The 17,857-nt window shown below is 39.8% G+C and overlaps 1 protein-coding gene across 1 annotated transcript in view; it reads right to left on the reverse strand.

Annotated features, from left to right (window-relative positions):
• PPEF1 (protein phosphatase with EF-hand domain 1) overlaps positions 1-17,857 on the reverse strand; it is a 72,055-nt gene that overhangs the window by 45,228 nt on the left and 8,970 nt on the right. The window contains exons 4-6 of the mRNA XM_059385302.1: positions 17,319-17,482; positions 6,577-6,691; positions 2,928-2,974 (exon numbers count right to left, since the gene is read on the reverse strand). Of these exons, the coding sequence (XP_059241285.1) occupies positions 2,928-2,974; positions 6,577-6,691; positions 17,319-17,482 (326 nt within the window). The remainder of the gene's footprint in view (positions 1-2,927; positions 2,975-6,576; positions 6,692-17,318; positions 17,483-17,857) is intronic.

The following is a 17,857-nucleotide window of genomic DNA, read 5'->3' on the forward strand; positions in this document are numbered from 1 at the left end:
CTTTCTTCCCGGGGCTGCGGCTCCGGTCCCTCCCTACCCTCGCTGCCCCTAAGCCCCGTGACTGGCCATCATCATGGGCCCACCAGGTTCTTCTCCCCTTCTTAGACACCATTAAGGACAGCACCTTTTCAGCTTCTTAGAGTGGAACCCCGTTGTCATCAGTGGCTCGTTCCTCAGTTTCCCCTTTCAAACCAGGCAATTTCAAGATTTGGGTGCGCGTGCTTTATCCCACAGCCAAGATGCATTTTAGCTGCTTCTCGCTCCCGCATGTTAAAACTCGAATTCATGTTTTCCAAACATCCCTCTCACCTCCCTCTCCCCAAATCCCTCCCAAACGAGGGTACCCTACTCTTCTGCTGGGCTCTCAGTCCCCACTCTGGAACGCTGTCGTCGGTTAACTCTCAAAATACTTCTTGCTTTCATGTGAATGCTATATTTTCACCTTTCATTCTTTTTATGGTATCTCTTACCACCCACCTCCTCCTGTTCAGTCTTTACGTTAGCACTTTCCAGTTTTAAAATGTTCCATACTGCTCTGCCGATAGAATTAAAGAAACACGTTGCAATTGTCGTCTGTCTACTCCCAAGTCCCTTCCCCCACCACATCTTAATCTCTTCAACTACCTCTCAAGAAATTTGCAATTCTAAATGCCTCAGAAGCCATTTCTCCCATCTAATTTACTCAACTATTTCCCTTTTTATATATCTCCCCAAACCTCTAAAAACATAATGGCTGGATTTTCTTTTGTGGTTGTTCCCCATCTCCTCCTGCCCCCTCTTCCTCCCTCTGACTGTCACTGCCAACAGCAGCAGGACTGAACTTCGCAACATTTTATATGGTGCCATGAACTGAGGTAAACAAATCTCGCTCCCTGAACCGTGTAACTCCTTAGCTTCCTCTCACCAGTCCGTTCTCTCACTGCTCCCACAGCTTTCCAATTTGGCCAGTAGAATCCCCATTTTATGGTAAATAAACTCTCTTCTGTCTTCAACTCATTCAGAAGATTTCCCTCGGGAAGTCTGGGCCTCCCCTAAGAAGGCTGCTGGACTCCTGGAAGGACAGGACTCATTCCCCCACAGGATGGAGCTGGGGGCGGTTCACAGGCTCCTCAGAGCCACTAAAAACCCAGCATTTGGGGGCGCCTGGGTGGCTCAGTGAGTTAAACCCTCTGCCTTCGGCTCAGGTCATGATCTCAGGGTCCTGGGATCGAGCCCCGCATCGGGCTCTCTGCTCGGCAGGGAGCCTGCTTCCTCCTCTCTCTCTGCCTGCCTCTCTGCCTACTTGTGATCTGTCTCTGCCAAAGAAATAAATAAAATCTTTAAAAAAAAACCAAAACCAAAAAGCCCCTCCTCCTTTCCCGCCCCCCACCTCTGACTAGCCTTCCTTGCCCTGCTCCTCACCTCACAGTCCTGTGGCAGATTCACTGAACACAACCTGCTTTCCACATCCTCGACCCCCCTCATCTCCAATCTGGACTCCATCTTGGACGCACTCGTCTCCTATGACTCCTCTCGACAACTTCGCACCCTTCCTGCTTCCCAAGGCCCTTGCCTCAGCCTGTCTGCCCCCTCACTCAGAAAGCACACCAGTCCTGGCATCCCATTTCTCCTAGTTGACTGGCCCATCCTGACTTCTCTTTCTTCCCTGCTCAGCTTGGAGTCTGTGCTTGACCTCAGGAACTGCTCTCTTACTAGCACCATCAGCTAGCTCTCTACCAGAAAAACTTTGGCTGGACTTCCTGGCACCAACCGAACTTCCAGGGCAGCCTCCTACTTCCTCTGCTCCTGTTCTCCAGCTACCAGGCTCTGGATCCTTCCTTAGGTCTCCTGCCGTCCCCACTGAGGTCCTAAGTGCCAGCTCCGTTCATCCGCTCCCGGGTTGGCCCACTCCGTTCCCTTCTAAGCTTCTACTCCAAATGAATGAAATTAAAACCTCACATTTCTGTTATAATTTATTACTTTAAAAAATGCTTTTGGATATTTGTTATTTTATCCATAAGACCACCTTTTGTGGGGTGAAAGTTCAAGAATATTATAGCCCCCCCCCCCAAAAAAATTGAGTTTCATAGAGGTTACATGGCTCACTTAAGCTCTCACAGTCTCCAAAGAATAAAAATGATTGGCCATCCCAATAATCAGAATATATTTTCTTTCCACTACCTGAGACACCTATGCTGTGCCCAGTTATTCAACGGGTTAGCTGGGGTGGGGGCGGGCAGGGGGACCGACACAGGGATCAACAGGAGACATCAAGAGATGAAGGCAGGGGTCACCTCAGGATCAGTTGTCCCGAAAGCAAATATTCAGGTTGTCACTGCTGGCTCAGAAACAAATTCTACTGCAGAGATGCAGAGAAACCCCACACCAGCCACGCTGCTCTGTGCCCTCTGTTGAGGCCTCCACAACCCAAACCCAACAAATGAAGAGGAGTCATAGCGCTGAGCTCAGCGATGGTGAATCAGGGTAAAGAAGAGAGCAATTCGGAATTTACTGAGTGGGGCACTCCCTTCCTGCATAATTAGTGTGCTTCGGAAGAGAAGACTGGTATGTGACATGCTCACTTCCCAACAAAATAAAAGCTAAACAGATTGCTCTCCTTCCCATCCTGCATCACTGAGACATCTCTGAGGTGATAAAGTCATAAATGCAATCTGAGAAAGATAAATGGGCAAATCCCAGGGGATATATAGATAACAGTAATACTGAACAAGGACGCAGATTAAATTTTTTAAAGATTTTTTGTTTAAATATGTGTCACAAAGCCAAAAGATATCCCTCTACAAATATTTCGGCTTCTTAGGAAAAAAACTGTTACATACATCTGTATTTGTCCATATCCCTAGGAAAGCCAACATTGTTATCTCCCCTAGGACTGCCCTCCCCCGCCCCAACAAAAAACACCACTATTTAGCAAAATAATTATTTACCTTATAGAAGATCAAAAAAAGATCATCCAGTTTCCCATGCAAATCACCTGGAGTGCAAATGAAAAAATCACTATTCAGTAGGAAACAAGAAAACACGCAGTCCGTTACAGAACTTTGAAACTGACATGCTGCCGATATATTCCCAAGTATTCTCAGCGCATTGGGTTTTTACCCTATGATGGTACTGATGCAACAGTTTGTTTTCATAGCTCTCTTCTTGTCCCCTTTCCTACGACGGATGGCATCTGATGTCGGACAGCATCTGATGTTCCAATTACCTGCTGCCGCCTACCTTGTACGCAGTGCTTAGCTTCCTCTAGGGCCAAGCGCTGCATTAAGAGTTTACATGAATTCTCCTATTCAGTCCTTACAACAGCTCTATGAGATGGGTATTATTTTCATCATTCTGAGGTTACAAAGGAGGCTCAGAGTAGTTAACTGATGCAAAATTACCCAGCTACCAAAAGTATCAGAGCTGGAATACAAACCTAACTTTATCTCACTCCAAACTCAAGCTCTTAGCAATTTTTTGGTATTGTTTACACTATAATCTGGAGGACAGCAGCAATAATATCTGTCAGTTCGCATTAACTCCCCAGTGCCTCTCCTAGTACGTGATGCATGACAGACACTTGATAAATAAATTTAATTGCTAAATGCACAGCTTTTTAAAGCCATGTATTTAAAGCCACATAATTGGGGCATCTGGGTGGCTCAGTGGGTTAAAGCCTCTGCCTTCAGCTCGGGTCATGATCCCAGGGTCCTGGGATGGAGCCCCGCACCTGGGATCAGCTCTCTGCTCAACAGGGAGCCTGCTTCCCTTTGTCTCTCTGCCTGTCTCTCTGCCTACTTGCTTTCTCTGTCTGTCAAATACATAAATAAAATCTTTTTAAAAATATTATTAAAGCCACATATTAGAGAATATGCTCTAGCAACAATATCTAAAAATTTAAAAATTGTGAGTTGACATTGTTTTGATGAGACAGTTACAGGAAGTAAAAATGCAAGCATGGCTTTATGGAACTCAGCTAATGAAGGGAAACCATATGAATATATGAAGCCATTAATTAAAAATTAAGAGTGAATATATTAATGAAAAGCCCTATTTGGATAACTATTTCTAGGTAAAATATCTGTGTTTCATAGGCCCTGATCATTAATTGTTTTCTTTGTATTCAACTTGATTACCAGATAGAATTTAATATAGAAATATCTTTCCCTAGTTTTCTTGAAATCCCACAACCAAAATTAATCAAATATACACAACAAAAGACTCTGATTATGAGAATAATAAAAGTCCTATGTCACCAGCACTTAATTTATAAAATGACTATAATAGTAAGAGCAAATTAATGCTATTGTATACTTAAATCTTATTGCTTTCATATGATCTTACTCCAAATATAAGGAAATAAAAATGGAAGGACTTTATATATTTGGATTATTTTATTTTCCTAATTTTCCTCAGGGTGACTTGTCTTTCAAGGATTTGGGTGGACAAAATTGTTGCAGCTGGCATGCTAAAAAATGAATTGGTGGGGCGCCTGGGTGGCTCAGTGGGTTAAGCCACTGCCTTCGGCTCAGGTCATGATCTCAGGGTCCTGGGATCGAGTCCCGCATCAGGCTCCGGAGCCTGCTTCCTCCTCTCTCTCTGCCTGCCTCTCTGCCTATTTGTGATCTCTGTCTGTCAAATAAATAAATAAAATCTTTAAAAAAAAAAAAAGAATGCATCTGGAAATTAAAATAAAGGTAAAATTTCATCACACTTTCTCTTCCTCTTCTAGTACTATCTTAAACAGATGTTTTTGAAAATATAGCCCCAATTTTGAATTTTAAATGATGACCAAATTTATCTAAGTTTAATGAGGCTATAAAGACCAACAATAATAATTTCTCTGCTAAGGGAACCTATTGGCCTTGGCTTTTCCCTCTAGCAATGGTGCTACATGGAAAAATGTCTGGAAATAGGTGCCCAAGATATGGAGATCTTTAAGTAAATGAACTGTCCAATCAATGCATTCCCGTCTTTCTCTCATAATGGAAAATGAAACATCAGTCTGAGAGATGCGTGATGGGAGTTGAGAGAGTAGCAGATATGGGGCTGGCCTAACCCCAAATGCAAAGGACCTGATTTCTGACTCTGACCCTGCTACTAATCAGCTGAGTGAGTCTGGGGGTGAGGGGTGGGGGTGGGGAGAGTCACCGCATAGAAATGCAGGGAAAGAGCAGTGCCTGGCTGACTGTCCGTGGACCATGGGACTCTTGGTCTTAGAGTTGTAAGTTTGAGTCCCACATTGAGTATAGAGATTACTGAAAAACAAAATCTTTAGAAAAAAGAAAAAAAGAAAGAGAGAGAGGAAAGAATGTAGGGAAGGCAGTACATTTTCCTTTTCCTCTCTGGGCCTCAATTTCATCCACAAGAACAAGTGATAGGCTGTTCTCAGTAAGAACCGCTGGGATCTTACACTGTATAATGTCAGGACTCCCTCGCCCTCTAATTCACATCTTCTTCTAGATCTTTTTACCCAAAGATAAATCTACAGTGGAAACTGCAGGTATACTGGAAACATGTGGGAGCGGATCTCAGTCTCTGCTTGGTTTACTGTATCTAGCCCTGGCTCCACGGGCTCCGTGGGTGGGCACAGCTCCCTGAGCTTCACGCGCCCTCCTCCCCAAGTCTAAAGCTCTGTGAAAAGTAAGAGCCCGTCAGGCCTTGGATAAAAGCCCCCCTTCCCCCGGTGAGATGCATCATCTGTCAGGCAGAGGTGCGGCCCATTCGGTTGGAATCGAACTCGTGAAGGTGCGTTGGAAGCCGGAGTCTGGGCACATGCCCCGTACCCGATACCAATGCGTCGAGTCCCTACCACCGCTACGAGGCGCTAGCGAGGCAAACGGTTTGACTAGATTGTCAAACCCACTTCTACCTGCCAGCAGAAAAGAAACACAGGCTAAAATTGATTTGGAAAATCACAATCACTGTTTTGTAACTTAAGGGCCTAATTAGAAGTTAAGGGAATCGCTATTCCTTCCACGCACCCCATTCTCAGACAGTTGCAAGCCCACTGAACACCAACTGTGTTGAATTTCACTGTGTACTGTTTCTGGAAGCAATATCCTGCCAGGCTGGCCTATACGATAACAAAATCTCAAGTCTTGTTATTTAGAAGAACAAGGAACAGATTTCTGGGACATTCCCACTCTTCTAAAAGCTGCAGCGACCAGTTGGAAAAATCTAAAACGGCAGCCAAGGGCAGAGAAGAATTTAATCTCCACCCGGCGTTGGGCTTTTCGCCTGCCAGCATCAGTGGCACGCATGAGGCCCACCTAGGAAAAGGAACACGGAACGAAGATAATGAGAGCTAGACGGAGGGCAGAGAACGCTTATGCCACCCATGGGTGGTTTTCCATATTAAAATGCTGCCTGCCTTTATAAAAAGCTATGAGTTCTTTAATTTCTCACATAATTAATTCCTGCCAGCTGGTATGCAAAACAAAGACAAGATGGGGAACAGTATTATCATGATAGATCGCTCTATATTAACACTTCTCCCTTAATACAGTCCAATTTACACAGTTTTCAAGCTAAGTAAATGAGGTAGAACCAAGACGTTCCTAAATATTAATTCGGCAGCTCCACTCCGAAACTTACCACAGATTGTTATCTCTTTGGTGGGAGAAGTTTTGACTTGAGTGAAGTTCGGCATTTGCTTCAGGACTCTCTTTGTTTCAAAGAGCACCTCTAGGACATAATGCGCGTGAAGAATCTGTGGGCGGGGCAGAGGAAATGCATACAGTGAACTAGTAAGAAAGGCAGGACAGGGTAGAAAGCTGTAAGAAGGGAGCATACGAGCCCATTTCAGGAAGCTGGATTACAGGATAATCTCTAAATGAGTCTCAGCTAGATTATTCTAGCACTGTGTCTGGCATACAGGAAGCCATCACTAGAGATCTGTAAACGGAATGAATGAATGGTTCCTAGGGCATTTACACTTTCCTGTTCTTAACTGACATCGCCCATTCACAGAACGTCTCTGACGGTTCTGGGTCCTTAGAGCCCAGGAGACAGGACAGGGGAAAAAAAGGAGACTGCCTTGCTCCAGGGAAACAGGCAGACAAAAATGAATCCATAGAAGAGAAGGAAGGACAGGACAAAGAGAGAGGGAGAGCGACTGTGGAAGCGGGGCTCCTTGGCATTTGTTTGGGACATCCTGCCACCTGGAGTGGCAACCAGGTGGTGGCGCTGGCTTCACAGATCTCCCAAGGCAGCCGGAGCAGCCCCAAGGAACCCCTGAGCCAAGAATCCCAGGTGGCTCAATGCTGGGTGCACAGACGTGAGCATATACAGAACAGCAAGTGCATTTATATACTAGTCTAAATATAAAACCTATTCCAAACCCAAATAAACCATTTGCATCACCTCCTATTATGACTATTCCGCTGCCCTCCTCCAGTTACAGTGATGACGACATCATCGTTTGGACAGATTTACTCCGCTTTCTCCGCTGGGCTTTTGTTTGTTTGTTTTAAATCCAGTGTGTTAGTCTCTCTTTTTTAAAAAAGTATAAGATATTCCAAATACATAATTCCCAAAGAAACAGAGCCGATGCAAATGTAACAGATGCTAACACCACTTCATGGGTCAGGACTGTTCCCACGACTCGAAAGGGGCTAGCCAAAATCGATATGTGCCATGAGTGCCAAATACGTACTCGTTTTCAAAGACTTGGTGTGTGAAAAAATAAAAAAGTAAAAAGTCTCATTAAAAACTTTAACTTGGACTACATGTCAAAATGATAATAATTTCATCTGTTGGATTAAATAAAGTATTAAAGTCATTTTCTTTTTTTAACATTTTTAAAAGTTTTCTTATTTTAGTAATCTTTACACCCACATATAAATTATATAAATAATTTATATATGATATATAACATATAATAATTATATAAATTATATGAATATAATATAGTAGATTTTATTTCTGTTGGACACCACTGGTTTAGATTATTAAAGGCTGAGAAGGATCATTTCTACATACTGTTCAGATACTGCTTTGGGTAAGGGTTTCAGAACAGATGGCATCCTTTGCTCCTTTGGAAAAATCTGGTCTCATGGTATCTTAAAATTTTTATTTGCATAGCTATTAAAATGACAAAACTATTTCCTACCCCAGACCCCAAAAACATGATTTAAGTTTAGAGAATTTTCACGATTAAATCTACATTTTTTTTTTTTAAGACAGAGAGCAAGGCGAGGGGCAGAGGGAAAGGGAGAGAGAGAAGCTTTTTTAATTAACTTATAATGTATTATTTGTTTCAAGGGTACAGGTCTGTGATTCATCCGTCTTACATAATTCACAGCACTCACCATAGCACATAACCCTCCCCAATGTCTATCACCCAGCACCCCCATCTTTCCAACCCCCCTCCCTTCTGGCAACCCTCTGTTTCCTGAGATTAAGAGTCTCTTATGGTTTGTCTCCCTCTCTGGTGGGAGAGAGAATCTTTAAGCAGGCTCTGTACCCAGCAGGGAGCCCAACATAGGACTCAATCCCATGACCCTGAGATCATGACCTGAGCAGAAATCAAGAGTAAGGCACTTAACTGACTGAGCCACCTAGGTGCCCCTGATTAAGTATACTTGTTAAGGACAGGAATCAGGATTTGAAAGCAATGTGAGAATTAGGAGGAAAGATGGATGTTGATGAGTGGAGAGACACATATTTCCTGACTCCCCAAGACCTAATGAACTGCTAAAGATTTTTCCTACAAAAGCATTTTATTTATTTTTTTAAAAGATTTTATTTATTTATTTATTTATTTGGCACAGAGAGAGAGATCACAAGTAGGCAGAGAGGCAGGAAGGGGGGGCCAAGCAGAGAGCCCAATGTGGGGCTTGATCCCAGGACCCCGAGATCACGACCTGAGCCGAAGGCAGAGGCTTAACCCACTGAGCCACCCAGGCGCCCCTACTACAAAAGCATTTTAAATCCATTCAATCCACAACTTGAGTCAAATCTTGAATGTGAACTTTCCTTTAGCTCCATTTTAAAGGAACAGGTAAAATACCTTAATACAATGACTTATTTCACTTTGCACATTTAGTCTACTGATTCCCAAGACTGGCTTCAGTGTTACCTGAACTTGCCACTGCAGATTTTCTGGTCCATTTGTAGCACTAATCAGGGTAACTGGTGTCTGAAAGGGCAGTTTTGTTTTGTAAGTTAAAAAAAAAAAAAAATCACTGAGAATATATTACAACAAAAAATTCCCATTATTAAAATGGTTTTTCAAAAATAAAATAAAATAAATAAAATGGGTTTTCTCGGTCCTTTTTCTTTCCTTTTTTTTCACTTTATTATTATTATTATTATTTTAAGTAATCTCTACATCCAGCATGGGGCTCAAACTCACAATCCTGAGATCAAGAGTTGCATGCTCCACTGACTGAGCCAGCAGGGTACCCCGGTTCCTTTATCAACAGGCTAAAATGATGTGGCTAATGTCAGTATTTGCTTACAATGCTGTCTTTCAATAGCATTATAATTGTGTTTACAGTTGCAATATTTTATTTTATTTTTTTAAGATTTTATTTATTTATTTGACAGACAGAGATAACAAGCAGGCAGAGAGGCAGGCAGAGAGAGAGGAAGGGAAGCAGGCCCCCTGCTGAGCAGAGAGAGCCCACGTGGGGCTCAATTCCAGGATCCTAGAATCATGACTGGAGCCAAAGGCAGAGGCTTTAACCCACTGAGCCACCCAGGCACCCCTACAGTTGCAATATTAAATATTCAAAAAAGTTAAATTGGTTTCTACATTTATAGAGCTGGTCAGAGTAAATAGCACCTGAAATAAAATATTTATATTCTTTTAAAGGCAATGAGGGAGGAAAATACTACTTTTAAAAGATATTTCTTCGTATCAAATAACGAGCTTTTAAATGAAGAAAAATCTCATTTTTTAAGTTGAGATAAAAAGTTAAATAGTAAAAAGGAGTATAACTGAAAAGCAATTTTCTTTCTTCTCCAGACCTCAGTCCCTGTCCCCAGAAACAACCACTGTTAAGAGTGCCTTCATTGGGGCACCTGGGTGGCTCAGTGGGTTAGGCCGCTGCCTTCGGCTCAGGTCATGATCTCAGAGTCCTGGGATCGAGCCCCGCATCGGGCTCTCTGCTCAGCAGGGAGCCTGCTTCCCTCTCTCTCTCTCTCTGCCTGCCTCTCCATCTACTTGTGATTTCTCTCTGTAAAATAAATAAATAAAATCTTTAAAAAAAAAAAAAAAAGAGTGCCTTCATTATCTTTCCAAGACAAATTCTACGTGTTTGCAAGCATATAAAATTAATATAACCACATATAAATATGTAATATTAATATATATATTCTATTCTATAAGTATATAGAGTATATTCCTACAAAGGAATGTTATTCAACTAAAAGTAGTAATGAAATACTGAGATATGCTAAAACATGGATGAATTTTGAATACATTTTGCCAATGGAAGGCAGACATAAAAGGTCACATATTATATGATTCTATTTATATGAAATGTCCAAATTAGGCAAATTTATAGAAAGAAAAGGCAAATTAGTGGTTGCCAGGGGCTAGGGAGAAGGGGCAATGGGGAGTGACTGCCTGATGTACAGGGTTTTGTTTTGGGGTGATGAAATCTTCTGGAATTAGATAGTGGTGTTGGTTGCACAACATTTTGAATATACTAAAAACTGTTCAACTGTACACTTTTAAATGGTTAAAATGTTCTATTTTATGTTATGTGAATTTTGTCTTAGTTTTTAAAAATCAAAAAATATATATAATACTTAATTTTTTTTTTATAGATGGGAACACACTGTACTCTATGTTGAACCTTCCAGGTTTCCCTTAACAACATATATTTCTCTTTTTTATAAAGTCAAAATTACTGATCTTTTCTGTTATACTCCTTGGATTTTTGTCATATCGTTTCTCTCTTTGAACATATTAACCATATTTATCTTAAACTCTGAGTTTGATAATTTCGGTCTGTTTCTGTTGTTTGTTGTTTGCCTCAGTTTTCTGTCATGAATCTGTATCTTCCTATGCCTGGTTAACATGGTATTGAGTTCTGGACCTCGTACATGACAATTTGAAGAAATAATTTGAGGCCAATTTCTTTCTAGAGAGGATTTACTTTTACATTTGGCAGGTGGCTAGGAACTCCAGCTATCTAGAATAATCTCAACTTAATTTCAGGAATTAGATGATTCCAAGCTTTGCTTCATCCCCACAGAGACAGTATACTTATAGTTCACTCTTACTCCTAGGGTATGCCCTTAGGGCCCAAACCTGAGAATGAGGGTTTTGGTGTAATGTCAGAGAAAATAATGGAATAGGTAGCTCATAGGTCCTATCCTATTCTGCTCCACAGAAGCACTGAAAACTCAAGCAAAAAACAAACAAACAAAGAGTCAAAATCAACTCTCAGCAGAACTTTGGAAAACAAAGTTCAGAGCAACCAAGAAAAGGCTGAATCAAGAAAAAGGTAACTTAAAAATCCTAGTGCAAGCAGAGAGTAAAGGGTAAAATAGGTTTGTAAACAGCATAGCTGGGCAGTGAAGAAGTGTACCAACACAGAGCCTATCTGCAAAGACTAGGCTTATCTTTGCTTTTCTTTGCTTCTATCTCTCTCCCATGTTCTTTCTTTCATTCTCTCTCTTGGGCTCTTGGTGTTCAAGGAAATCTCCATCAAATACTAGCTGAACACAAGCTAAAAGAACAAAGATTTCAGAGACCTCACACAAAACTAGACCAAGCATACATCTATAGAACACTCCACCCAACAACATCAGGCTACACATTTTTTTTAACAAGAGCACATGGAACATTCTCCAGGATAGACCGGATATTAGGCCCCCAAACAAGCCTTAATAAATTGAAAAAGATTGGAATCAAGCGAAGTTTCTTCTCTGATCACAGTGGAATGAAGCTTGAAATCAATAACAGAAGGAAAATTGAAAAAGTCACAAATATGTAGAAATTAAACAACATACGCAAACAATAGGTCAAAGAAGAAATCACAAAGGAAATTAGAAACTACTTTGAGATGAACAAAAATGAAAATGTTACATACCAAAATATATGGGAGGCATCAAAAGCAATGCTCAGAGAGAAATATATAATTGCAAATGCCTACATTAAAAGAAAGATCTCTGGGGTGCCTAGGTGGCTCAGTGGGTTGAGTCTCTGCCTTCAGCTCAGGTCATGATCTCAGGGTCCTGGGATCAAGCCCCGCATCAGGCTCTCTGCTAGGTGGGGAACCTGCTTCCCCCCTACCCGCCTGCCTTTCTGCCTACTTGTGATCTCTCTCCCTGTCAAATAAATAAATAAAATGTTTTTTTTGTGTGTGTGTGTGTGTGTGTCAATTTAGCAACAGATAAAAATTTATTAGGGATGTTTATAATACATCATACATATTATTACCCTAACTTTTTTATATTAAATTTTTACATGCTCTAAAATTACAAATTATTTTATTTTGTTCATGTTATGGCAGTAATAGATATTTAATGAAAGCCTACAGAAAGATAAAAATTTAAAGTTCATAGGTGTTTTTCTCCATTTCTCTCTATATTTAATCATTCTCAATGATTTTTTTTAAATTACATGCAGAAAGGAAGAAAGCCCAAGTTTTCATATTCCTAAACTTTTTTTTATTTTAATAGTCACTCTAACATGCCTTACTTGCTTGGTTCAAAATTTTAATTATTATAACGTAATCTATTTTAAGTGAATATTTAAGGATCATTTATTTTTCTTTTATGTGACTGCAGTTGAAATGTGGGTGAAGAGGAGGCTGAAGTTGATGTGAGCCTATCTTTCCAATTCAGCTGCTACTCTCCACTCACCAATATTCCATGGTTGTCTTTTTTTTTTAATTTATTTTTTATTTATTTGTAGCATAACAGTATTCATTATTTTTGCACCACACCCAGTGCTCCATGCAATCCGTACCCTTTATAATACCCACCACCTGGTTCCCCCAACCTCCCACCCCCCCCACCCCTTCAAAACCCTCAGATTGTTCTTCAGAGTCCATAGTCTCTCATGATTCACCTCCCCTTCCAATTTCCCACAACTCCCTTCTCCTCTCTAAATCCGCATGTCCTCCATGCTATTTGTTATGCTCCACAAATAAGTGAAACCATATGATAATTGACTCTCTCTGCTTGACTTATTTCACTCAGCATCATCTCTTCCAGTCCCGTCCATGTTGCTACAAAAGTTGGGTATTCGTCCTTTCTGATGGAGGCATAATACTCCATAGTGTATATGGACCACATCTTCCTTATAAAATCTTTTAAAAAGAAGAAGAAGAAGAAAAAGAAGAAGATCTCAAGTGAAAACTAACTTGACATGAAGGAACTAGAAAAAGAACAAACTAAGCCAAAAGCTAGCAAAGGAAATATAAAAAGGTTAGAGTTTGGATAAATGAAATAGACAACAGAAAAATAATAGAGAGGCTCAACAAAACTCAAAGTGGGTTCTTTGAAAATATTAACAAAATTGACAAACCTTTAACTAGACTGACCAAGAAAAACAAAGAGAGAATGTAAATAACTATAATCAGAACTAAAAGTGGGGACATTACCACCAACCTTAAAGAAATAAAAAGAATTTTAAGAGAATTCTATGACTAATTACACACTAACAATAGATAGCTTAGATGAAATGGACAGATTCCTGGAAACATACAAATTCCCAAAACTGATTCAAGATGAAATAGAAAATCTGAACAGATCTAGGACAAGTAGAGATTGAATCAGTAGTAAAAAACCTCCTAACAAGAAAAAGTCCAAGATAGGGAGCTTCACTGGTGAACTCACTGAACATTTAAAGAATTAACACCAATCCTTCTTAAACTCTTCCAAAAAAAATTGAAGAGAAGGAAACAATTCCTAACTCATTTTATAAGGCCAATATTATTCTAATACCAAAGTCAGACAAAGACACCACAAGAACATACATATCAATATCCCTTATGAATAAAATGAAAAAAAAAAAAAACAACTTCAAAATACCAGCAAACAAAATCCCATAAAATTTTAAAAGAAGCATAGACCATGACCCAGTGGAATTTATTGCAGGAATACAAGATGGTTCAACACACACACAAAAATTAACCAGTGTAATATATACATTAATAGAATGAAGGAAAAAAACACAGGATCATCTCAATTGGTGGAGAAAAAGTATTTGACAACATCTAACACCTTTACATGACAAAGCCACTCAGAAAACTAAGAATGGGAGAAGACTTCCTCAACATGATGAACGGCATTGATGAAAAACCCACAACTAATGTCAAACTCAATGGTGAAAGATTGAAAGCTTTCCCACTAAGATCAAGAACAAGACAAGCATGCTTGCCCTCACTACTGCTATTCAGCATTGTAGTGGAAGTTCTAGCCAGAGCAACTAGGCAAGAAAAAGAAATAAAAGTCATCTAAATCAAAAAGGAAAAAGTAAAACTATCTCTATTCCCAGATGACATGATCCTGTATATAGATCATCTCAAAATACACACACACACTACTACTAGAGCTAGTAAATGAACTTAGCAAAGCAAAGTGGCCAAGTAAAAACTCAGCCCACAAAAATCAAGTGTCCTTTTATACACCAACAATAAATAATTCAGAAGGGAATTAAGAAAGCAATCCCAGGGGTGCTTCCGTGGTGCAGTGGGTTAAGCCTCTTCCTTTGGTTCAGGTCATGATCTCAGGGTCTTGGGATCAAGCCCCACATAGGGCTCTCTGCTCAGCAGGGAGCCTGCTTCCCACTCTCTCTGCCTGCTTCTCTGCCTACTTGTGATCTCTGTCTGTCAAATAAATAAATAAGATCTTAAAAAAAAAAAAGAAAGCAATCCCATTTACAATAGTAATCAAGAGGATAAAATACCAAGGAATAATTTAAAATAGTAAAAGACTTGTGCACTGAAAATTAGAAAACATTGCTAAAAGAAATCAAAGAAGACCTAAACAAATGGAAAGTCATCCTGTGTTTATGAATTGGAAAACTTAATATTGTCAAGATGGTAATACTATCCAAAGTGATCTACAGATTCAATGCAATCCCTAACAAAACTTTTTTTTTTTTAACAGAAATGGAGATGTCAATCCTCAAATTCATGGAAAAGGAACGCAAATGCCAAAACAGTATTCAAAAAGAACTTAATTGAAGGATTCATACTTCCTGATTTCAAAACTTAACTATAAAGCTATAGTAATTAAGACAATGTGGTATTGGCATAAGGAGAAACACATACACAAATGAATAGAATTGGGAGTCCAGACATAAATCAATACATCTGTGATTTATTAGTTTTCAACAAGGGTATCAAGGCCATTCAATGGGGAAAGAATGAACTCTTCAACAGAAGGTGCGAGAACAATAGCATATCCACATGCAAAGAATAAATTTAGACCCCTACCTCATACCATATACAGAAAGTAACTGAAAATAGTTCGTGGAAATAAATGTAAGAGCTAAAACTATAAAATTCTTAAAAGGAAACATAAGGGGTAAATCTTCATGACCTTGGATTTGGCAATGGATTCTTAGATATAACACAAAAGCATAAGCAACCAAAGAAAAAAATAGATACATTGAACTTCATCAAAATTAAAAATTTTGTTACTCAAAGGATGTTATCAAGAAAGTGACAAAATGACTTACAGAATGAAAAAAATTTCAGATCATATATCTGAGGGGTACCTGGGTGACTCAGTTGATTAAGCATCCAACTCTTGGTTTCAGCTCAGATCATGATCTCAGGGTTGTGGGATGGAACCCCACGTTGGGCTCTTTGCTCAACTGTGGGTCTGCTTGAGATTCTGTCTCTCTCTCTCTCTCTTTCTCACCCTCTTCCTCTGTCCCTCTCCCCCCCCCCCACATCCTCTCTCTCTCAAATAAATAAATATTTTTTTAAAAATCATATATCTGGTAAGAGATTTGAATCAAGAATATATAAAGAACTCAATAATATAAAAACAAATAACCTGATTTCAAAATGGGCAAAGCATCTGAATAGACATTTCTCCAAAGAATGTGTACAAATGCCTAGTAAACATGGAAAGGTGTTCAACATCTTCAGTCATTAGGGATATGCAAGTCAAAACCAATATGAGGTATCAGTTCACATGCAACTAGGATGGCTATAATAAAAACCCAATTAAAAAAATAAACAAAAGCAACTAAGAAGTGTTGGCAAAAAAATGTAATAAAATTAGAACCCTCATGCATTGCCAGTGGGAAGGTAAAGCAGCACACCACTGTGGAAAACAGTTTAGCCCTTCCTCAAAAAGTTAAAGAGTTACCATACAACCCAGCAGTTTCCTTCCTAGGTGTATATACTCAAGAGAACTAAGGACACATTCATACAAAAACCTCTAAGTGAATGTTCATAGAACCATTGCTCATGATACCCAAAAGATAGAAAAAAAATCCAAATGTCCATCTACTGACAAATAAACAAAATGTGGTATATCCATATAACAGAATATTAGTCAGACAGAGCAATAAAGCAACAATGAAACATGCTATGGTATGAATGTACCCTAAAAACATTATGCTAATTGAAAAAGCCAGACACAAGAGGCTACATGTTATATAATTCCATTTGTTTGAAATGTCCAAAACAGACAAATCCATAGAAACAGAAAGTAGAATCATAGTTGCCAGGGGTGAGGGAGGAGGGAATGGTAATGAGTATGGAATTTCTTTTTGGGGTGTTGAAAGTGTTTTCGGAATTAGCTACTGGTGACGGTTGCACAGTTTAGTGAATGTAGTAAAAACCACTGAATTGTACACATTCTTATTTATTTATTTTTCATCAGAGAATTGTTGACACACAGTGTTGCATTAGTTTGAGGGGTCCAACACAGTGATTCAACAACTCTATACATTATGCTATGTTCACCCAAGTCCAGCTCCCATCTGTCACCATAGAACTCTATTATAGTACTATCAGCTATATTCCCTATGCTGTAACTTTTATCCTGATGACTTACTCGTTCTGTAACTGGAAGCCTGGATCCCCCACTCTCTTTCACCCATTTCACCCATCCCCCCACCCCCCACCCTTAAATCACTCACTTGAAAATGATGAATTTTCTAAGATGTGAATTACATCTCAGAAAAAGAAAAAGGAAATGCTGTAAGCCTATAGATAGGAAGTTTCTGTGCATCTGAGGAGACTTCTATTTAATAGGCTAAGCAGAGCAGAGGGTAGCTCTCACTTACTATGAAACTTTTCCCCCAAGGGAATGCATTTCAGCTATAGTATTTTCATTCATTCATTCACCAGATAGTCACTGAGCACATGCTATGTACAAGAATCAGGGCAGTATCTGCATGCACTTGCCTGTTGTTTCTTGAAGGCCTCAACAAGTAAATCAATATCAGTGAAAGTGAGAGGAAATTGCAGCCGAGGACCATTATATGAGTCTGGGACGTCTACGAAGGAGACATAATCCTGCCTGTCCTTGGCGTCCTGGAGGGTTCCACCAAAAAGTCGAGCAACTAATTCTGGAAAACAAAAGACAGAAGAGGGGGGTCAACATTCCCATACTTAAATTCAATAAATAACTTCTTGAATATTGAGCCCACGTAAGGCATGGTGCTACACGTTATGAATACCAAGCTATCCCACATACAATCATGAAGAAGAATTTGTTCTCAGATCATTAGGTACATTCACAGGAATCACCCTCATCCCTTCCCGAGTGGACATTGTACCAAAGCAGTGAGCTCTCATTGGTGGGGAGGAGAAGGAGAAACACAGGGAAAACTGGGCAATCAAGGTACTCTGATGGTCTGAAACTCTACCTCTACATTTTTTGTCTATGCTTACAGCTCAGATTTTTACAAATCAGGCTGAAAACATAACAATGTATGGCATTG

This window comes from Mustela nigripes, chromosome X (genome assembly GCF_022355385.1).
Source record: "Mustela nigripes isolate SB6536 chromosome X, MUSNIG.SB6536, whole genome shotgun sequence".
NCBI classification, from domain to species: domain Eukaryota; kingdom Metazoa; phylum Chordata; class Mammalia; order Carnivora; family Mustelidae; genus Mustela; species Mustela nigripes.